The sequence below is a fragment of the Lepisma saccharinum genome, chromosome 15 (genome assembly GCF_977018435.1).
Source record: "Lepisma saccharinum chromosome 15, izLepSacc3.1, whole genome shotgun sequence".
In the NCBI taxonomy this organism is placed as follows: domain Eukaryota; kingdom Metazoa; phylum Arthropoda; class Insecta; order Zygentoma; family Lepismatidae; genus Lepisma; species Lepisma saccharinum.
In genome coordinates, this window is record NC_139243.1 from 26,291,692 (window position 1) to 26,316,361 (window position 24,670).

At 38.0% G+C, this 24,670-nt stretch overlaps 2 protein-coding genes across 2 annotated transcripts in view; one reads left to right on the forward strand and one right to left on the reverse strand.

Moving 5' to 3' along the window:
• Mrtf (Myocardin-related transcription factor) overlaps positions 1 to 23,568 on the reverse strand; it is a 434,907-nt gene extending 411,339 nt beyond the window's left edge. The window contains exon 1 of the mRNA XM_083136770.1: positions 23,448 to 23,568. The gene's annotated coding sequence lies outside the window, so the exon portion shown is untranslated. The remainder of the gene's footprint in view (positions 1 to 23,447) is intronic.
• Positions 23,569 to 23,594: 26 nt separating this feature from the next.
• Positions 23,595 to 24,670, forward strand: part of LOC145999649 (3-phosphoinositide-dependent protein kinase 1-like) — a 122,713-nt gene continuing 121,637 nt past the window's right edge. The window contains exon 1 of the mRNA XM_083136775.1: positions 23,595 to 23,727. Coding sequence (XP_082992901.1) covers positions 23,704 to 23,727 — 24 coding nt within the window. The 5' untranslated portion in view covers positions 23,595 to 23,703. The remainder of the gene's footprint in view (positions 23,728 to 24,670) is intronic.

Genomic DNA, 24,670 nt, shown 5'->3' on the forward strand with positions numbered 1-24,670 from the left:
TAACTGCCCAAGACATGCAAATGGAATAGTGGGGATGAAGATTTTGTTCATCGGTGTGTGCGTGTTTGCGTGGAGGAGTCCCTAAACGGCAGCACCGGACGGTAAGGACATCTTTGGGGCCCCGACGAGCAACAGCCCCAGGGCCGCCTTCAGCAGTACCACGGGTCCAAGTGTGTCTATTGGTTCCCATTTAGATTCGGTGGTCATTCCAAAATATGTGGTAACCCTGGAATCGAAGGGGACCGGAGGAGGACAATTTTTGAGAGAGAGGAGACAATTGACTTAGAACCGCGGTGAGATAGAGAAGTGAGTTTCTGGACACTTAATGTACTACCGCGAAGTTGCCTTCAAGTAGTTCCGGGTGATATCACTTGTCTGATGTAACATATGTCGGTAACGTATGTGATCGAGTGACCGTGGACCGTGACACCGTACGGAAGTGTAACCTCGCGCACTGACCGCAGTCGTAGTGTCGTTGCCCGAGTTTCCTTTCCCATGCTGTCGGGACTCGACCCGAGGACCCCACCGTGACCCTGTGACCCTGCACGCGGACCAGCGCTGGACGGAGGACGACGTACATACATCGGCCGGACCAAGGTAGGATTGTGGCCACCGCCCCCACAACAGTGATTTCGTGAGTGATAGCGCGCAACACTATTTTGGGCCCAGGGGGGAATGTGTTGGGGTACGTTGGCCAACGTAGATGGTTGCTTTATGTTTGTACATATATCTTGTGTAATAGGGTCTGTACAGCATTTTCGTGTGTCTATATAATATATGTATAAAGTCGACTATTTGCTTTTCTCCAATGCATCACCCTCTTCTAATGCAGAGCTCGTGGGCATTGGCTGGCGACTTGGTGAGGTAGACGAGCATATCAAAATTTATTTCAACTCCAGTGACTTTATGCTTAGTATCCATGCTCTACCGGCGCGTCTACCGAGCTACAGCCGCAGCCGTGCATCACACATGCGTAAATGATTTATGTTATTGTGAATGACTTTTCACAAGTTACCAACGGTAACAATAATGTTTGGAGCATATATAAATGGTTATCAACATTTTAGGCTATGGGGTCACCACTACTCTTCCTTTCAGGCTCGCAATGAGAAATAGTAGGACTCTTCTAATCATGCCTATGACATTTTTAGCAGGCTTTGGTGACAATAGATGTGGATTTTCTAGTTATGGAAATATATGTGCAACCAATAATCATGAGTGATCATAGAAGTATACACTGTGTGTCTATGCAATGTTATTTGTTTATTTGATAATTATTTGATGCAGCCTTATTAACTTTTGCAGGTAATGTGACGTGAATGAATGTGGGTTAAGAGACTTCTTTGGTATGTATTTGTTCTCTCTCGCAGAAGTAGTACGTAGATATACTCTCTTAGTCAGCTCAACACATTTTACAGAGGAGTAGATAATAAAAAATCAGATCAGCTAGTAAGATCCAGTATGGCTTGTTGATGTTCTACAATTAATTTATATATGTTTTCTTGATGATGATGAAGTAAAAAAACAAAAAGCAAAGTTCCATGACTTGTACAGACTAGAGTTCAATAAAACTAAACTCAAAACTAGTGATGAAGAAGATAGTAAAGGATTTTAAGGAGTTCACCAGTCGAAGCATTGAGGAAAGATATACCTATACATGATGTGTTTAATTTTGTGAGCAACTTAGGTCTCTGACAAAAAAACATCCTCGTTTGGTGGCGATTGGGTTCCAAAACTAGGGAGGCAAGGTGCCAAAACTGGGGGGCAAAGACAGTTTTCTTTCCCTCGTAGATAAGGTTTAGCATAGTGCGGGGACAAAAGTGGCAAAAAGTAGAGGAGCAACTCCCCCCCCCCCCCCAATCACCGCCACTGCTCCTTTGGTTTTGATGCTCATGTTCAAGACTGTCCTCTCAAAGGACAAACAACTGCATTTCCAAATGGAGTGGGGAAATTTCATTGCAAATGATACTTTGTGCCACAGTCATTTGCTTGTATCTTTGTAGAAGCAAGAGATGAAAATCGAAATCTACCACAGGGTGAATGCACCAGTAAATGACCAGTTAAGAACATTTTACCACAATTTTAATTCTAGGTCAAAGAAAAAACAAAGTGAATCCAAGCAAATTGCATGAAGAATTCATCATAATGTTGGGTTTCATTGAATACTATTTTAAAGTAAATACATATCAATGTGAAAAAAATAGTTCAAGATTGTTGAATTCCAACCAAAACATTAGTGAATGACCCAAACCAATAATAATAATAATAATAATAATAATAATAATAATAATAATAATAATGTTTCTTGAACAAATAAATTTGAAAAAAGTTAGAGGCTGTTTTTTTTTTGTTGTTTTTTTTTGTATACTTTAGCATTTCAGGTACTGTACAGTACCATAAAAACGTTTGAGACAGAATATTTGTGGAGCTTGATATGCTCCTTGACGTCACAATGACTAATCAGCTTTGTTAGGGCATTTCCATTTGTAAGATTCACAGATATGCATAACTTTTATTTCAGATTCATCCTCGAATTTACAAATGACTGTAATCACCTACATTCTGCATAATGCAATTTTCACTGCTTTCACTCTTGTTTTGCACAACAGATAATGACAACTCATGTAAATCTCCTTCAGATTAGGGATGGCCAAACGGATCCGGATCCGGGTCTGAAAGTTTTTCGGATCTGGATCCGGATCCGAGAGTTTCTTATCTCAATCCTATTATAATATTACCACACCTTAAAAGGTATTATGATCTTCGATTACAAAGAAATTTTTCATTAGATAGTCCTACAAGAATTTTTTTCAAGTGTTGAAAAAGCGTTGTTCCTAAAATACTTTGCTACGCATCGGCTAACACACTCGTGCACAAAAACTATCTTACTTGTTTAACATAAAATGTCAGAGGTGATTTTGTAAATGCCATTGAAACGAATATGTATTCATTCGAATGTATTGGAAATGAAAACACATAAATGTGAGACATTCCATTCCAGGATGAAACCTTTAATACATATAACAAGATAGAAATGTTATACAAAAATTATACAATTCTTCTACAGTTACAGTTTTACAAATTAAAATAAAACATTATAATATATGCAGTGTTATATAATTACAAAGTGTAAGACTAACAAGGGAGGTTATCTAAGTGTCCCCCTCGGATTTCCATGAAACTTGGCAGGTGTATAGTGGGGCCCAAAGGAAGAAATACGTGTTTTTTTTGTTTCAGCTAAAAAACTGTTTTAGGGGGCAAAACCCGCTTCAAATGTCAAGATGAGGTCAAATTGACGTGGGGATCATCTGACCCCTGTGTCCCCCTCTGATTCCCATGGAATTTGACAGGTGTATAGAGAGGCCCTATGCCCCCTGTTTCTTCCTATGCCATATTTACGTGGTTTCAGGGTCAGATCCCCACTTCAATTTCTCCTCATCTTGACATGAGGGGGGGGGGGCCTCTATACACCTGCCAAGTTTCATGGAAATCGGAGGGGGAGACTTAGACCTCCCTTGTAAGTGTATTAATTAATTACAAATCGCGCACGCATGCGCACACACTATATATAAGTTATATATGTGTATATACTCGTATGTATATTAGCAGGTAACAATATGTTATAAGCACATTCTTACTTTCCAAAGAAGCGCATGTGGGATGGCAAAACGGATCCGGATCCGAAAATTACGGATCCAAAAAATTTTTGGATCCAGAACCAACCGGATCCAGATTTCGGATCTGCCAGGATCCGGATCTGGCCATCCCTACTTCAGATTCCGATGCCAATGACATCTGATCTGAATCTGTCTTGGTCTCACTATCTTCTATCTTCTTCTCACGGTTGGTTGATTTGGTGTTTAAGTCCACTTTATGCACAGTAAGGCTAATCGGGACTGGACCTGCAGTTTAAAGTGGGATCCGGACCACTATGTGCCTCCACCAGGAATCAAACCCGGGACCCCTTGATTACAAGGCGACGACACTACCACTGCACCATTGGGGAGGCCCACTTCTTGTTCCCATGGATATCTTCTTAACATCCACTTTCACTTGTTGCCGATTTCTCCCTCGTTGTTTTAGTTCATGATATTCTTCCATTTCTTTGATGTTATTGCAAATGCCCATCTTAGTTGGTCATATGCCAGAGTTGAAAATGATTGGAATTTCAGGTGGAACTTCCTTTCTTTTCTGACTGCAGTGGTCATTTACTAGAAATGATGTCAAATTGGTATCAGTGTGTGACCTCCCCCACCCTGCTCTCTTGCAATGTCATGCACAACAGAGAATATATGATTTTTGAATAGCCTATTATTATTCTGACTTCATGATGTAGCCATTACATAAGTACAAATTTTACACAACTTGTATGTCTCTTGTACACATTATTACAATGTATTATAGCCATTCGGGGTAGAGAGGGAATTATACCAAAAAAAATTAATAATCAAGAATATGTTCTATTTGCATGCAATGAGTAGATAAAACTCTCATTTAAGCATTCTGCCGAGATATTTTGAAAAATAATATATTTGATATGTTTTATTGTTACAAGAAATAGCTGCTTTTAGTTGGCAATACATGGCCAGTAACATTCACTAAGTTTGCAGCTCCCTTATAGACATGCAGTTCAACTGTTAACTCCATTCTCAGGAAGTTTACTGCTGAGTTTATGTTTTGAGAGTCTACACACTGAATTTCAGAGACCAAGGTGAGTAAATTTATGAATTAAATGTAAAACAGTAATTAGATGTACGTGGTGTAACATCCGTGACAAAAAGAAGATACTTTTTAAAAATACAGAATTGAACTAAATTTGTTTTGTCAAAAGTAGATAATGTTGACATTCTAGTAAAATACTTGCATCCTACCATCTTAAAGATATTATCCGAGTTTAAATAAGAATAAAACAGATGTCACGGATGTTACAAGTCACGGATGTTACATTTCTATCACCACTGATACTTTTAGGTTTGGGTTGTCTAACTTTATGAACTATAGTCCATGTTACATAACCTATTACTGGTATAATTCAGAGAGATTTAAAATATATTATTGATGTCTAGAACTTGATTTTATTAAGTCATAGAGTAAAATGAAATTATTTTTCTTCGTTCCATCTAGAATTTATTTTTTATGTTATAATGAAATGTCCTTAAAATCAGTGGTAGCTAACAGAAACATAAAATAACCTATAATTTGGTCCTAGTTTATGTTTTCTCTCGTTGCAGATAATGCCACCTGCAAAGTCTGCTCCTAGAATGGCAAAAATGAGAGCTAAAATGAAATCTGAAAATCCAGAGAGATGGGCTGCATATTTGGAAAAGGATAGAGAAAGAAATAGTTTAAAAAGGCAAGAAGAAAAGGAAAAGTGTGTAAAAGACAAAAACCTTTTGAATTTGAGGAGAGAAAAGACTAGATTGAGGGTACAGGAGTGGAGGAGGAAAAAAGCAGAAGCGATGAAGACCAATACACCTCCAAACCCTTCAGCTTTGGGCTCATATTCTTCAATAGCAGCAAAATCACTACTTTGTACTGTTCAAAATGCTGAAGAATTCTTCAAAGTCACTGAAGCTCAATGTAAGTCAACTGAGGTTCTTTTTGTAACCAAGAGACAGAAGAAACTTCAGTATTTTTGAACAAACGATGGGAGTACGTGTGAACGGCACCAGGAATACAAGAAATACATCAAATCAAGAAAATTGATCTGAATCATATTCTGACTGTGATGATGATGCATCTGTTGAAAACAACATAAATGAACTTGGACACAACTCGAAAACCGAAGAATTAGACCTATGTGAACTCAATGTGAATATTGTACCTGAGTATACGTTGAAGTCGGCATCACTGGTCATGGAAAGACTCAGGTTAGTCATGTTGCAGTGTGTCAGACAAGTGTTTTGCGAAACAGTGGTGATTTACGTGTGATCTTCTTGAAGCAGTATGGAAAAACTGGCAATTTATTCGTACCTAATAAAGAGGATGAAAAATAAATAAACATTAAGCAGGTGGTCCGCATTCTATTTAATCCAACTATAACGGAAAATGGAAGTAGAGTTATCTATGATTTCAAAAGCAAAATCTGCTTGTAGGATTTTTATTTTTAAGAAAAGTCTTTAAAATCCTATTTGTGTTATAATAATTACAAATTGGATAATGACCACACAAGACTTTTCTTCAATCCATGGTTTCTTCCAATAAATAAAATTATTTGCTCTGATTTCTAATTAGACTTAATTATGTGTGACTGCATAGAACAGTACAAATCTTAACTGTCTGTCATATATTATGTCAGATGTAACATCCGTGACGAATTTCATGTAACATCCGTGACATGAATAAAGCAATTATAAAATCACTTCCTTTTTGTTTTTGTGAATTAATAGATCAGAACTAGAACCTGTAAAGCTTGCAGATCAACACAATGAGTATAAAATGAATTTTGTCTCAGGCAGTAACCTGGATTTTTAAATTTTAGTTCACAGCCTGTAATGTGAGTTCACAAATTCTGTGACATCCGTGACTGAACATTTTTTTCAGTTTCCGGAATAGTAATACATTTTACTCAACATAGTTTTTTTCTGTAGGGAGGTCATCACCATTTACTGTGTTTCATGTTTAAAAAAGTTCACAAAATACATTTAATTTTAATGTTAAGAGCTTTAAATTAGTAAAACTATAACGTCTGTGACAACTGGAATGGCTGATTAATCCTTACCTTATTAGCAATACCAGGTTCTTGTCTCGTCTGCTGAACTCACACAAGTGTGTTCATATCGAACACCTTATGACCTGGACAAAACAATAACAACGTACGTAAGTGAATATGGATTGTAGATGAATGCAAGGCCATTTCCTAGTTGCTCAGCTTGTTCTAAGCCTTATTTTGCTTTCTACTATTTGGGAATGGTCGTTCACTGGAGATGGTCATTTACTGGTGCACTCACCCTATCTACTATTTTATTATGGTGAAGAAAAAAATATGGAAAATTGGAATGAATAGCATAAAACTGAATTTCAAAATGTGGGTAGATCTTATAAGGATATAGCTAATTATAATAAAATCAACCACTGGTTACAAAAGTGAAAGGTATTGGGAAAGTGATGGTATTACTAAACCATATCAGGTCAGGACATACAACTGCAAACAGCCATTTACAAAGGATTCAAATTGTACAAAATCCTAATTGTGCATGTGGCAGTAAGGAATCATGTTCTATCTGAAAGCAATGATGATTTTGAATTGCCTGATGATATTTTGGATTCATAATATTTAGAAAAAATGTAATCAAAATATTTTATCTGAAATAAAAATAAAACAGACTGCTTGTTTCACAATTAAGTTCCTGTATTACAACAATGGAACATTGACAATATCCACTGCATAACTGAATGCTTTTGTTAAAAAAAAATTAACCATTCTTATAACTGTATCTTTAATCAAACTAAAAATAAACGTCTGATGAAGGGAGCGTGTATTCTGAAACGTCACAACAAAAAAATGTGTTTTTATGCTTGTAATAACCGTACACTACAAGAGCATACATGCAAGAAAAACTATAAAGTTTCTCACTGCTATCAGAAAAACTTTGACACTGTTTCTTTTGTTATTCTATATATTGTAAACGTGAGGATGAAAGATAACACTGGTCAACATGGGTTTCGATGTCTCGCAGATGACTGTTGTCTCTGAATAATTTCAGCATGCTGATTCCAAAAATGACATCCATTTTTACCCATCCAATCTAGTTTTTTCAGAAAACAACAACATATATACTGCCTTAATTTCACAATAAAATGTGTAGTCCAATTATTTCCCCAAATTGATGGCTCTGTTTAGAAGTGGTAAAATATTGATTTTCTACAATACAAATCCTTTAATTTTGAACTATAGGGTAATTCCATGTAAAATCAACCAAAAAAAATAAATTTTGGAATTTGATGTCATAGCTTTCACTAATTTTTGGTATCCACGTTTCTTATCATCTGAAATATAGAAAATATTTATTTTTTATTTTTCATGTTGCCAGTTTTTGAGTTATTGAATTTTGAAAATTGACAAAATTGCCCAAAAACAGCTCATTGCTGAAACTTTAAATACAATTTGCAGAGATCTGTTTCAACTACAGGGCTGGGAATGGTCTCATTTTAAAGCTTATGAACATGACTTTCATTTGATATACAACATGCTTGGCTTTTTGCAAAAGACAAATTTTGAAAGTTTTTTCAAAATTTTATTTTACAATTTTAAAAAAAGAAATTTTCAAAAATTTTACAGATATTGGTACACATCTACTGAAGGTTCGGTCAAAATTTCAAGGTGGTATATCTTTGGTATCATATGAAAAGTGAATTCCTTTCAAGACCATGCAATGATCTAAGTTAAAATATTTTATATAACTAACCACATTATAAATACAGAAGCATAGTTACCAAGAAACTGCTTAGTGTTACAGAAAGACTTTCTTTGATAAAATGTATGATGCTTGTGTCATCTCTTCTTGCTTCAGCTAGTATGTTCTACCGGTGGCTGTTACAGGGTCCACTTTGCAAAGGACTGCGTGACTTGGGATTTTAAGAACATTTGGTCGCTTTGGATAACTAAATGACTGTGCTGGACCACAAGGATGTACGAAAGACACTTGCACTTCAAGTTCTACATCATCTTTCGAAAGTACACAACCCACCCACCAATTGGCATCATACGCACACGCTACAAAACCTGTGATGTGTTCAAAGGGTACATTTTCAACATCTGCATTAACATTAACACAATGTACCAAAGTTTCTCCAGATGCAGAAAACATTTTAGTCTCCACTTTTACTGGTATGAATGCATGAAACCTCTGAGTTCCTGTTACAGCTACAGATTTACCAAACCGTGTCTGTAAAGTCTCTCTTCCTCCAAATATTAGTCATTTGTCACATAAAATAAAGTTATTGATGGAATGTTCTCCTTTCCCCACTCAAATAGCTGGAGTGGTGTCATGATTTGGGTTGAAAGAGGATTCTAGAGACTAGCTTTGGCTACTAGCCTCTTTACTGTCCCTCCAACACCATCACACACTCCCTTACTATGTGATGTTGCATAAAAATGCCACTCAGCTGCAATGCCATCAAAATCTCTATGATGGTTGCACAAATTTGCAAAGATTTTGTGGTTCTTATATTGCGCTGCTGAACCGTCAGAGAAGTAATATACTTTCTGCAAGTTTGGCAGACAATCAATTTTCAAGAAATCTAGAAGCTTTCTTTGTAAAACATGGACAAGAACTGTGTTGTGAATCAAGCAGTCTGAAATGAAGACATAACTCATTGTCCTTAAAATATATTACAAATGGATGAACTGTTGCTATTGAGTTTTTCCATTGGAACCCTTGTACTTCCTCCTGCAAAATAAATGAGTAATTCTCAGCAAAATCACATGTCATCACAGCTTCATCATGCACTAGAGAACTTTTATTTTCAGAAAAATATACGGATTGCTGTTTGGCTATAAACGTGTCTCTTGAGGTTGAACAACTGATTTGTAAAATCTTGAACAAATGCCTTTGTGGATTTAGTAATTGTCTCAAAAGAAAAGCGATCCACTGATATCCATTACTTGTAAGTTATATTTTCGATCATCTCTTCCTCAAGGCTTGTTAGCAAAGGCTTCCTTGGTCATCGTGAATGTCACCAATTAGCATAGAGACTCCAAAAACTATGGATTCCACACTAATATCGGTCGTTTTTGATTATTTTTACATGTCACCCCCCTTCCCACAGGGGTGCCTTACCACCACACAGTATTTCTTTCGAGATTGCAAGGGATACGCGTACCAAGTTTGGTTGAAATTGCTCCAGGCGTTCGAGAGTTATGCCGGAACAAACACACACATCCATTCTTATATATTAGAATTATTATTATTATTGAATGTTTATTAAAATAACAGTCAAAATGCTGACAAAGGTAAAATTAATTGTAAAATAAGACACTATAAACATAATGTTTCCACCTCACATACTGTGAGGGCATATGTAAGATGATGGTGTGATCTTCATTTCAAGTTATTGTGTCTCTGAAGAAGACCCTGTTAGAGGGTGAAAATGTAATGTTTATAGTGTCTTATTTTACAATAAGTTACGCCTTTGTGAGCATTTTGAGTGTTTTATTAAACATTGAAACAATGCTTAATAATGTAACCATTTATTAACAAAATTCAGCTCAGCTGATTACTAGAATGTGCTTCAAGTCAGCCAGTTGAATTCAATCACATTGTTATTTTTTGCTTTAAATCATCTATGGATGAACTTGTGTTTACGATATAAACATAGAATTGCATATGTGTGTGATTGGTGTTGCTGCCTGGTGGTAGAAATGTAAATGCTTAGCAAAATGTAATCAATTTTTCAGCTGTTAACACATGTATTTTCTTTCTAAGAGTATAAGGTTTCTTTTAAAAATAGTGTCCAAATGCTACTCTTCAATTAATGATGTTCTACCAATGATAAGAATTGAAAGCTGTAAATTATGTGTTTTCAAGTTATGTATAAACCTACAATTGGGAGCAACACCCATAGGCTTTTGTATTTTTAACTGACACGTTAAAATCAAACATTTTCAAATTTGCGAAAACCCTCCCATTGTGCTGAGGGATAGATGCAGACCTGTCCATCATTTTCATGAACATCATTCCTAGTTTGGTTATCAATAATACTTACCTTCCTATTAACATTTCACAAAAATGAACAAAACAACAGTTTTACTTCAATTTATGGTACAAGGATAAATTTAAAATGAAATGTAAATAAATACAAGGTAAACAAAAAAGTTCTTGCCGCTTTTGACGTCCCATTAATCATGCGCTCACAGAGAGGAAACGAAATGACGCACGTGTCTGCCAAGCGATCGGGAGTTAGTCTGACCATCGACTGTCAGTAATATAGGCACGTTGCGCACACACAGCAGTCATAGCTCATCCAGTGTCGAAGAGAAATGGAGGTATCGAAGCAGCTTGTTCGCGTGTGTTTCTTGTATGACTTTAAAGTGGGCCTGTCAGCTGCCGCATCAAGTCGCCGCATTTGACAGGCATTTGGGGAGAATGCCGTGAACGAACCCACTGGCAGGCATTGGTTCCAGAAATTCCGTTCGGGAGATGTGAGCCTTTCGGATGAACCTCGCAGTGGACGACCACATGTGTTGGATGACGAGGCCCTGAAAGCAGCCATCGAGGAGGACAGTGGTCTAAGGTATGATGAACTTGCAGAAAGGTTCCACGTTTCCGCTGAAACAGTCAGACTGCACCTGCATGGGATAGGGAAGTCATACAAGTTAAGCAAGTGGGTACCCCACACATTGTCGGCAGCCAACAAGGAACAACGAGTGACAGTCTGTTTGTCCTTGCTCACTCGGCACCTGAACACACGCATATTTGATCGTTTGCTCACTGGTGACGAAAAGTGGGTCCTCTATGACACTCCCAAGCGTACCAGACATTGGTTATCGCCACGTCACCCTCTTCCTCACACGACAAGACCATCTCTGCACCCACGAAAGGTTATGCTCTCTGTATGGTGGAATTGTCGGCAAGTGGTGCATTACGAGCTCCTTCCACCTGTTCAGACCATCACTGCTAACCTCTACTCTCAGCAGTTGCAAAGGGTGCACCGTGCATTGTGGCAGAAGGAGCCGGCATTGGTGAATCGCAAGGATGTGTGGTTTCTGCACGACAATGTCAAGCCACATGTGGCAAAAAGGACCCGGGAGACCCTTCAGCAACTTGGCTGGCAGACACTGTGCCATCCACCATATTCACCGGACCTTGCACCAACAGATTACCACCTGTTTCATTCCCTCGTCTACCACCTCCGTGGGAGATCCTACGGAAGTGAGGGAGACCTGCGGAACGCACCCACGGACTTCTATGCATCCAAGCCCGCCGAGTTTTATCACCAGGGTATTGTGCAGCTGCAGGAACGTTGGCAAAAGGTGTTAGATTCTGATGGAGATTACTTCGAAACCTAAAGGTACGTACCATCCACTGTATTGCTCTTTGTTTATTACTGCTCTAGAACGGCAAAAACTTTTTTGGTTACCTTGTAAATAACCCTTCATTGCATGAAATTAAAACTTTAGACATGTATACACAATTTTTTTGACAGTCACATTTTATATTAATTTTGGATTTACTTATGTATTGCATTATGTCCCACTCATGACAGTCCAAAAAGTCCAATTTCTCCTTTAACAGTGACATTCGCCCCCTACATTTTAGTAGCATATGAAAGGTTTATTGCTTTCATTATATTATTAAGGCCATGGGTAAAATTTTGCACAAGGTGTAAATTTATTTCAGTTCCATCAAAATGTGATTGAATATAGAAAAAAAAAACTCTCATCTATTGAAGTCTATATATGTCCTCCTATGGCACATTCAAGCATCTCATTATGTTCATTATTAAGCTAGATAATGGCTATCAAGAGAAGTATCAAAAAATGTGTTTATACTTCTGTGCATTTCTTTTGGAGAATGAAAATGGTCCCTCTTTATTTGGCATGTCTAGTCTGGTCATTTATTCTTTAAACTTTCTCCCTTCTGTTCAAACGCCCTGTGTACTTCTATTACATGCCTAAATAAAAACATCCCCCCGGGGGACACCACCTTTACGTAGGTTACCTTCAGTACCAGGCAGGGGGAGACTGGAGGAAATCAGGGGCTATGCCGGCGGGAGTATAAACTCCTGGCAGGGTCACCCAAGCTGGAAAGGCCCTGCTGGAGCAGCCAGACAAAGTGTGTCCTACATCAAAAGAGGTAGACCAGGTTCTATAGCTGATGTGAAAGCAACTGGTCTAGGGGATGGAAACCCCAAAATTAAATGACCTGGCCCCCCAGGTTGGAGGTTGGGCGTAGGGTTAACCCCCTACTCTGCAAAAAAATAATAATAATAATAATAACAATTGTTACAGAACCAAATGAAAATCGCCAGATGGATACACATTATAGAACTAAGCAATGGAGAAAAGATAGAGAATTATGGATAGCAACATGGAATGTATTAAGCTTGTATTGACCTGGGGCCCTCATAAGAATGAAAGAACAACTGAGAAAGTATAGGATCAGTGTTGCCGCTCTACAGGAGATAAGGTGGAAGGGCGTAAACATTATGAATTCTGGAAGGCACATAATATTATATAGTGGAGGCAATAGCAACACATTCGGGACAGGTTTTACAGTGGATAAAGAAATTAGACAAGCAGTTATTGAAGTTAAGGCCATCAATGAGAAACTCTGCACCTTAAGACTAAGTTAAATTCTTTAATATTACATTGGAATGGAGAGAACATATGACCAAGTACCAAAACATGATGTAACATGATGACCACATAGGCTACATAATGAAAGTAATGACAATGGGGTAAGACTAATAAGTTTTGCTATCTGTAGAGAATGCCCATCAGTAGCACTTACTACCCCCATAAGAATATACACAAAGAGATATGGCATTCACCTGATGGTACTACACAAAACCAGATTGGCCACGTTCTCATTAACTGAAGAGATGGATCGGATGTGAGGAGTTGTAGAGGGGCAGATGTGGACTCGGATAATTTTTTAGTCAGAGTCAAATATCGTCAGAGAATTTCAATGATGAAACTGAAGATGGAAAAGAAACAAGTAAAATTCAACATACAACAACTTAAAGAGAACAAAGAATGTGTCAAACAATTTCAAGAAAAAATACAGGGAAAATTATAACTAAATAGGGAAGAACAAGAATCGGTGGAAAATAGATGGAGGAGAATTAAAGTATCATTGGGGAAGCTGAAGAGAGAGTGGGATGTGAGCAACCTGTCAAATCCTATCAATGGTATGATGATGAATTTAAAAAAAGATTGATTAAAGATCACAATTCAGCAAGAATGACATGAGACAAAGAAGAGATAATATGAAAAGAGAAAGATGGAAGAAATTGAAGAAATATCAGAAAATAGAGAGATAAGGAATATGTATGCTAGTATAAGAGAAAAGAGATACGGATATCAACAAAGAATAATGCAAAGAATAAAAATAGAGAACTAATTGGAGGAAAGGAGGCTACTGGACTTTTCTAAGAGAAACAGACTGTTAGTAGGTAAAACCTAGTTTAACCCCTTAAGTGTGGAAATTGTTAAACAAGTCGCTACCGGAAAATGTAGGTTTTCATCCAAAAAATTCCACACTGAAGGGGTAAGGAAATGCACAGGGAGTAGGATATTGCACAGGGGAAGGAAATGCACAGGGAGTAGGAAATGCACAGGGACAACTTTACTGGCACCTAACTATTTTTTCTCTTTTGCATTTTCTTTTCGTCTCTCTCCTCTCTTCCTACTATTTTTTTGTTTCTACTACAGCTAGAACTATCTCACCAAACATCTGTGTGACTATATACACCAAAGTAAATTGAACATAGTTCAAACAAACATAAAGCTTATATATACGCCTTCCACACTACAGCAGCACAATGCGGAGGGCATACTTATACAGGGTGGCCACTCTAGGGCCATGATAAAATTCAAGAATAATTCCCGGTTTTGAAGGCAAACTTTCCAAAAATTCAAGGCTACAAGAAGATGTTTTCTCTATTTCAGCCTTTCTCATTAACGCCTCTCACCCCTCCCCCCCCAAATACAGTATATAAACAACATAAAGGATTTTTATGATTCCAATATAACAAAAAATTCTGATTCAATTCAATTAATATATATATACACACACACATATATATATATATATATAATTAATTTAAGGTACGGAGTTTTCATTTGCCATTTCACATACTCAGACTTGAAATACATCTGCAAACACAAGTCACAAATATTAGAGCCCGACGCAGCTACTCTATGTGATCAGAAGTATCCGGACACCCACCTGAAAATAAAGTACAAGTTTGGGCAACCATCCATCGGGAAGACTGGCAGTCAACACAGTGTTGGCCCACCCTTATAGCCTTGATGACAGCATTCACTCTCACAGGCATACTTTCAATCAGGTGCCGGAAGGTTTCCTGAGGAATGGCAGCCCAATCCTCTCAGAGCGCCAAAATGAGAAGACGTATTGATGTGGATCGGTGTGGTCTAGCACGAAGTCGGCATTCCAAAACATCCCAGAGATGTTCTATGGGATTCAAATCAGGCCTCTGTGCAGGCCAGTCCATTAGTGGCACGTTGTTGTCATCAAACCACTACCCCACAAGCCCTGCAGTATGGACGGGTGCTCAGTTGTGTTGAAAGACACAATGGTCATCCCTGAACTGGTCTTCGACGGTAGGCAGCATGAAAGCTGTTAAAATGTCAACGTAAGCTTGTGCCGTGACATTGCCATGTAAAGCAACAAGGGGGCCAAGCACCCTCCAGGAGAAACATGACCACACTGTAACCCCGTCACCTCCGAATTTCACTGTCGGCACTATACAGGCTGGTAGATGTCGTTCACCAGGCATTCGCCACACTAACACCCTACCATCGGATCGCCACATTGTGTACTGTGATTCATCACTCCACACAACTGTTTTCCACTGTTCTATGGTCCAGTTTCGATGCTCCTTGCACCACACGAGGCGGCGTTTGGCATTTGTCTGTGTGATGTTTCAATTATGGGCAGCTGCTCGGCCATGGAAACCAAGTTGCTGCACCTTGTGCCAAACAGTAATGGTGCTTGGAGTAGATCCTGATGCAGTTTGGAATTCCTGTGTGATGGTGGTGATGGATGATTGACGATAATGCTGTATGAACCTCCCTTCACTATAACATCGGAAACAGTAGACAGAGGGATGTTTAGGAGGGTGGAAATCTCACACAGACTTCCTACACAAGTGGCACCCAACCAACTGACCACGTTGAAAGTCTGTGAGTTCCTCAGACCATCCCATACTGCTGTCTCACACTGTCTGCAGACTACTGAGTTCGCTGACTATGTGTTCCACGTGGTAGATGGCAGTACTGTGTTGCCCTCTATGATAAACACACGTTTCGCGGTGTGTCCAGATACTTTTCATCACATAGAGTATCTCTCCCGTTGCGCAAATACCAATTTTCATCTCGTCTCCCTCTCTGTTAGCATCACATGTTCTACCCTGCTCGCCAACCTTCGCCATTGTTGCCAATTGTCATTCCATTCCTGGACACTCTAGCGCAAACATCATTGAAAACAATTGAATAGCGCTCCAGCTCGCGGTTCACACCGTTCGCAGGGACGATAATGTAGCAATATAGCATGGCGTAGTGGTTGCTTCTTTTATGCAGTGCATGTTCATTGGCTAGCTAGTGAATAGTGTTGCCAACTGTAAATATGAAGCACTCTTTCTGTTACGGAAGGAGAAAGGCAAAATGACAATGAGTTATGTTGGATTGGAAACACTATATTTTTATTTTAAGTATTTGACTGGTTTGACATTGTGTGTGCGTAAGTGAAAGTGCATGTGTTTGGTTAGTGAACGTTAAATTCCACAATGCCTCCAGTAGTATTGTTCATATTTCATCACTTTAGAATTGCTCAAAAGAAATAAATTATGTGGATGCATGAGCATTTCAACCCTTGGCTCTGGCACGTGTTCTTGTAGGAATTGTATGATGGAAGCTGTTATTTTTGCTGCTTAATGTGATGCATGTTGTTTTTTTTTGTGTTAAAATTGGCATGTTTTGATGGGTGACAAGTTCATAAGAAAAGAAAAAACCACACAGCTTATCATCTGGTGGCAATATATGTACTTCTTATTCCTGTTGCGGAAGCCAGCATCATTTGTAAATGTACAACAAAGGCAGCCGACTGTCGGCCATCACAGAGAGGAAATAATACTGCCTGAGGAGGAGTGTTTGTGGTCCAATTGTCGCTGTTTAACACGTTCGCAAGTTACACTGTTCTACAAATTTTCACTTCTTTCTGTTACTTCTTATTTTCAATATAGCATAATTCATGTTACATAACAAATAATCATAATCAATGTGGGCATAACTTAATATATTAAGAGCACACTTGGGAAGAATTAATACAATTGAAATTTTGAAATTAAAGCGTGAAAACATAGATGAGAGATGCCGTGAAAGACAGATGCAAATTAACTTAATGCTGGTGACGCTTTATGATAATTCTCTTCACTGGGGGAAAGCATAACTCTGTTTCATCCAGTTTAAACTATCGAGCAGATTAGCAACACTGGTTCTCCCGTTCTACTGCGCCGATCGCGGCAGAAATATCTGGGTTTGACTATACAGGAGATACTAATTTACGAAAATGTCAATTGTATAAGAATTTCAAACCCAAATTTACCTATCAAATTCAAAATATCTTATCTTGCAATAATCTTCCGTCTGTCAGATAGATGCAAAGGACACTAAGAAAGCAAACAGATTGAGAGAATTTTGATATATTTTCCACGCAGCTTTCTTTTCTTTTCCTTCCTCGATAAAAATAAAAGCTAAACTGTCAAAAATTTATCTCAGGGCATTTATAAATACAGTAAACTCATTGTGATTTGGATTAATAAAAGTTGCAATTTTTCATGTCTACGGAGAAAAATTCACATAGAATTCATGCATAATTCGCGGAGCGAATAATTCAAACATTATTCCTGGAATTCAAGGAATTCCCAGTGAGTAGCCACCCTGTTATATATACGCCATTCACACTTCTTCACTTCACATTCTTCTTGCTAAGAAGAAATATGACAGCCATAAGATTACAAGATACAGTTGGAATCATGAACAAAAGCCTGTAATAGATAATATATTGGTAAACAAGTAAGTAAAGAAGAAAATGAACATCATTAAAGTACTTAGACAGTGACCACAGGCTACTAGTAGAAGATGTGAGGAGATGGAAAATAAAAGATAGAAGGATGTGAAAGACAGATGCAAATTAACTTCATCTGGTGATGCTTTATGATAAGAGAGAAGGATAAGTGTGGAAATTGAAGGATAAGATGATAAAAGACAAATATCAAGAAATATTGCAAACAAAAGTGCCAAGAGATGAACCCAAAGGAGTAGAGGCAGCTGAAAAGGTATGTGGAAGGACATGGTAGAAAAGAAAGAAAGAAACACCATGGTGGAATGAAAGAAGTAGAGAGGCAGAAAAAAACAAAAATTATGCATTTAGAAAATGTTTTAAAGTTAAATCAGAAAATGCACGAAAAGAGTATGTGGAAAAGAAGAAAGAGGGAAGAACAGTAGTAAAGGAGGAAAGAAGAAAATGGAGGAAGAATGAGCCAAAGTGCTAGAAGAAGATGTAGATGGAAAGAAGACAGTATTGTATGGATGAGTTAGAGAAAGGAGAAGAGAAAGAGGAGACACCTGCAAGTTAAGGGATGAAAGGGGGGAAACGTTGTAGAAAAGGACGAAGAAATAAGGAGAATGTGGAGAAATCATTTCGAGAAATTGCTGAATGTGAAAAAAGGAAATAAACATGAAGAAGTGAAGTACAAAGAAAACAAGTTGGAAAAATTCATCTCACATGGAAAGAAGTGGAGGAAGCTCTGAAGAGAATGAAGAGAGGTGGAGCACCTGGAATAGATGAAGTGCCAGTGGAAATGACACTAGGAGCAGGAGTGACTGGTGTGCAGTGGCTGTACAGTGTGGCAAGAGAGAGAAGTGCCAAGAGATTGGACAAAGGGACTAATAGTTCCCATATTCAAGAAGGGTGACAGAAAATAATGTACTGTAACTACAGAAGAATAACACTTATGTGCCACTCAGCAAAGGTGTATGAGAAAATATTAGAGAAAAGAATAAGGGAAGTAACAGAACTGAACATGAGATAGGAACAGTATGGATTTAGAAGAGGCACATCGACAGTAGACCTGATATTCACCATTAGGCAAATGCAGGAAAGGCACAATGAGTATGGAAATGATTTGATTATGGCATTCCTAGATATAGAAAAGGCATACGATAGCATGGAGAGAACAAAGATTTGGAAGGCACTAAGAGAGAAAGGAGTTGAGGAAGAGATAGAGTGCAGAGCACATACAAGGCCAACCAGAGCTGTGTGAAGACCAGAGATGTCCAGCCTCAGCCTTGGCCTCCAGGACCATTGCGAGGCTGAGGCCAACTTTAAGCTCAACTTTAAGCTTGGAAACTGAGGCCCTGTGAGGCTGAGTTGGATGTGGAGGCTGAGGCCATGTGAGGCCGGAGGCCAACCTGGAGCTTGGAGGCTAGGGTCGTGTGATGCCGAGGCCGAGTTGGAGGTAGGAGGCTGAGACCTTGTGAGGTCGGAGGCCGAGATGAAGTTCGGAGGCTGAGGTCATGTGCCATGTGAGGCCGGAGGCCGAGATGGAGGCTGGGCCTCGCAAGCAAATCAAATGAACAGCTCTCCATACACGATAGCAAAATCCGATCTCACTTCCAATGGAATGGATCCGGAATTATTATGAAGTTCGGACTTTGTGAAACTGTCTTTGTTCTTCAGAAAGGAAGCACACCTTCTACCAGTTGTTCATAAGAGACATGCCTGAGGTGATTTCTGGCCTCGAGGGTAGGTTGCATTCCTTTATTTGGCATCTCGCTTGGCTCTCTGTTGTGTAGGGTGCAGTCTGTTCCTTTTTCTCTGTTTTACTTAGTCAGATGTTGTCAAGGGTATTCTGGATAGAAAGTCCATAACTTCTGGACTATCTATAAACAACATTCAGAAATTGTATAGTCGTTGTTGCGTGCCTCCTGAGAAGGAAAGTGTACTCCTTTTCACCACCCCTGTTAGGAAATGTGAGGACAGCAGACAATACCTGAGGTGCTCATGTTCTGAAAAAGTGAAAATATAGACATGTTCCATACCTCGAGGAATTCTATGTTAAAACGAACATGATTATTAATATTGTGTAAGCATTAGCCTCTTCTGTTAACACACACACACACAGGATTTCCCATGAACTGTTGAAGAAATTGGCCAAATTTTTGCCAGCTCAGACCAGAGATGTCCAACCTCCGGAAACCAAGCCTCAGCCTCAACCTCGGCCTCCAGGAGTCTTCCAAGGCTGAGGCCGTCCGAGACTGGAGGCTGAGGCCCTGTGAGGCCGGAGACCAAGATGGAGTTCGGAGGCTGAGGCCAACCTCGAACTTAAAAGTTCTAACTTGCACTGTTTTTTTAGTGGAAGGTTTTATAGTGATTATTTTAACAAATAACAGTGAGCATGAGTCATGCAAAGGGTTTAGCGTTTTCCAAGAATTTTACCTTTACCATACTATACCAATTCCTTTTCCTGACGAGTGTATGAATTGACGAGGCTATGGCAATTTCCGGATAGCTGATATAATAGGACCTGAAGAAGGCAATAGTGGTTCCCGAAATGTTGTTTGTGTACAATATAGATACTCATTTTACGTAAGTAATAAATAATTTTGTATTTTTAATTTTTAGAAATATGAAAGAATACATATAAAAGTGAGTAAGTCGCACAAACCTGAAGTATGAAAGGAAATATAGCCTATTAAGAGAAGAAATACACAACCTCATAGTGGAAGTATGAAAAGAAGAAGTAATGCCATCAGATTGGAACCTAGCAGTAATATGCCTGATTCACAGGAAAGGAGATAAAATGGAATGCAGAAACTACAGAGCAATATCTTTATTAAGCACAGCATACAAAGTGTTATCAAAGGTACTTGCAAAAAAACTGGAACCCCATGCAGAGGAAATCATAGATTATCAGTGTGGCTTTCGTCAGAACAGATCCACTACAGATAATATATTCACAATCCAATGCCTTTTGGAGAAGTGCTACGAATTCAATATTAATGTACATCAACTTTGCGTAGATTACAAACAAGCATATGATAGCATATATAGAAATCAACTGTATAACATTATGGCAAGTTTCGGAATAACAAAGAAACTTGTAAAGCTAGTAAAGATGACACTTTCTCACACAAGAAGTAAAGTTAAACTCCAGGCTAAACTATCACAAGATTTTAGTGTTAATAGAGGACTGAGGCAAGGAGACATACTTTCGACAATCCTGTTCAATATAAGCCTGGAACATGTAATCCGACATATGGAAATAAACCAAGGAGGCACATTACTGAATACAATGTTGCAATGCTTAGCATATGCAGACGACATAGACCTGATTAGCAGAATCACAAGAGACTGTATAGGAGGATTCAGACAACTAGAGTGTGCGGAGAAATGTTGGTTTAGAAATTAACCAAGGAAAGACCAAATATATGCTTATGTCATGGACTAGACAACTAGAAAATGTAATTCTTGCCATAGTTAATTACCAGTTTGAGATAGAGTACCAGAATTTAAATACCTAGGATCACAATCACAGAAAGGAATGAACAAGAAATAGAAATTAAAGCTAGAATAGCAGCAGGTAACAAATGTTATTATACATTACAAAAGCAGCTAAAGTCATCATTAATATTACATAAACTGAAGATAAGGATGTATCAGACAATCATACAGCCAGTAGTACTTTATGTAGCAGGATACTGGTGCATGAGAAAAAAAGATGAAACTGCACTAAACACCTGGGAAAGAAAAGTTCTGAGGAAGATTTTTGGAGCTGTAATGGAGAACGGCGAATACGAACAAATGCAGAACTCATGAGTCTATATGGAATACCTGACTTAGTAACTGAAACAAAAATAAGACGGTAAAAGTGGCTCAGACACATGGAAAAGATGGAGGAGAGCAGAGTGGCAAAGAAAGTTTTCTGCGGAAGGGGCATCCCAGGAAGAGGTGGCTGGATGATGCAGAGGCAGATCTAAGGCAGCTTGGAATGAGGCGATGGAGACAGAAGGCTGCAAACAGAGAAGAATGGACTAAGGTCATTATGGAGGCCAAGGCCCTTCAAGGGTGGTCTCACCATGAGGTAAGGTAAGATAAATAAAACCATATTATTTCTGTAAAGACCCATGTAAAAGTTCACCTCTCATCAGACAATGTAATCTCCCTCTCGTTCAGCTCTCCCTATACTGTACCTCTTGTCCTTAATTAAATTTTTAAGCATTTGAAATTTCACGAAATTCATGTTAAACTTATTTCGAGTAAGGAGGTAGTGTTTTATCTGTCCCACCCCTGACAGGAAAAGTATTTTGAGTGTTGTCTTGTTTAATCATATGATTTTAAATGTGATTGCTTTCTATTAAGATTAATAATGTATTGCAACTGATCTATAAAATGGTGTTTTGTGTATATCGCTCGATTAAATAATAAATAATCATAAAATTCACTGCACATCAGTTGTAATAAAAATACTGTTTCAAATATTTAAAAATTTAAAATGTCCTGCTTGTGACAATGGAAAAATCAAATTATAGAATCTGTCAAAACAAGAAAGTGCCCAAGTTCCTATTGATTGATTGATTGGTTTATTTTACTCCACTTCTTGTGCCACATTTGGCTAATTTGCGAAGATGAGGATGAGTAATGATATGATGAAACTGATGAATGGACACTCACAACTATCAATGCCCTTGCCAGGATTTGAACCCGGGACCCCTGGTGTATTAGCACTACATGCATTCTACTAAGGTTCCGAATTTCTTCTACATCAATTCCCACTAGTCTACGATATTTACAGTCGCTTGTCAACGGAAAGTCCATGGGAAGCGCGCATGCTTGCCTAAGGTAATTTTTAAGTTGTTTCTTTCAACATAAATAGCTTATTTTTGAAATCCAAACTGTGCTCATCACTTTAAGGAAGGTCCAAATTTCGTGTGACAATGATTGCAAAAATTCTAAGATAATTAGTCTTCCTGCTAGGAAATATTAAAACAATGGGAACCGTTACCCAAGAAAGATGTTTTCCTTACTTTATTTATTATTGCACTGTAGCCCATGTCTGAGACTCATAATAATTATTTTCTGAAAGTAGCAAATATTCTTCCATGTATAAATGTTTCAGGTCTGTAGTGTGTAACTTCCTGGTACATGGTCGTAAGTTGGAATACAATTACTTCGGAAATAAATACTCGCCCCAAGAAATTCTTACCGCTATTTACTCACTTTACTACGTCTTTCTAGATGTTCCTCTCCTTGACTTTTTCAATACCGGCAAGAACTCTGTAAACATTATGTTTTTCTGTATCTATATTTTATGGGAAACATTTTATAGGTAACAGGTGCATCCTTTTTTACAAGCTTACTCATAATCAATGTGTAAATAAAGTACACAATACATTTACACCTGAAAAAAAAAACATAGGTACGGATTAACTTGCACACCATGGATGAGACTTAGAGACGATTTCCTCACTCGACAATTCCCTTCTGCACTCAAATAACAGAGGACAATTACGCCTCTTTGTGCTAGACATTAATATTCGGAAATAAAATAAATGATAATAAGCTAATTCGCATTCCAACTAATGTTTTGAAACCTGGCACGAAATCAAGACAGGTAAGCTCTGTGGCATGATCTGTATCATAGGTCAGTATACATATTCACAAGGTTAATTAACAGGGAAAAAATAATGTATTACTCACGTGAATAACGGCCTGCCAGTGTAAAAAATTCCACACACAATACCAACACCATAAATTCAGTATAATAATTCGTCTATCTTCTGTCAGGCTTAAGAACGAAGGCAGCCATTACAACACAATCTTTTCAATTTTCGATTTTTCACCACAGATGGTGTTGTTATTCAATATGGCTGAAGAGTATGTGTTGTAGAAGAAGATAGATACTTAAATTGAAGAATTTTGTGATAACAAGGATAAGTTTCCGTGAAATATCACAATGAACGCTTCTTCTGAACAAATAGTAAGTACGAAATCTGTTTTTTGTGTGGATTTGTGTTCGTTACCTGACAAAATTTCGATGTAGTTCTCCCACTTTGAAACCGGAAATGTTCGGATTGATAAGTTTTTATTATTATTATCTAAAGTAGAAGTATTTCACATGCGAGTTTTCATATTGGTTTCCTTACATTTCTCGCTTATTATTTTATAGTATTCACGGAAAAGATCATAATGTTAGACATGTAAACATAGGCTGAAACATCGAAACTATTTGAATGTTAGTGGTCGTATGATAGCTATTAAAACAATATATTTGCTTCTTTCGCTGTGATATTATCATAAAATAGACGTTACGGTATTTTTTCTATAGAAACTAAAACGAATATGCCAGCAACGAAATGTCATCTTTGGTAATCAAAATGCTAAGTTGATATTGAAGTTGAGCACTTTACTTTTATCATTTCATTTCTATTTGTTCAAAAGAAATCTATCCTTGACAAAAAGGTTGGAAGCAATGTTACAATAAATAAAAGAGAAAGAGAAAAATCGTGAAGATTCTATAAGCATATCTCTCATAAATATATGTATGTATATTCAGATTACTTCATGGCCACAAGTTCCATCCAAATACACCACTACACTGAGGCACCAACGCTGACTGCACTACTGACAGTGTCCGGGCCCGTTTACCCATTGTACCCCCTCGAGAATTACGTCATTTTTTAATCGACAGAATTCAATGTTTTACGTGATGTAAAAGTGGTTCCAGCGTTAGGAAAGTTCAAATAACGGAGATATAGGATCCCAAAGAATGGCCCACGTAAGTTAAAACCTGCAATTTCCGAGTACTTTCGCTGCTGAAAATAACTTATCAGTACCAAACCTAACAATCGTATCTTAACTACCGGTACGTAAAATTATAATTGCTGTTGTGTAAACTCGTTTTGGGTGCTACATTCACTTGC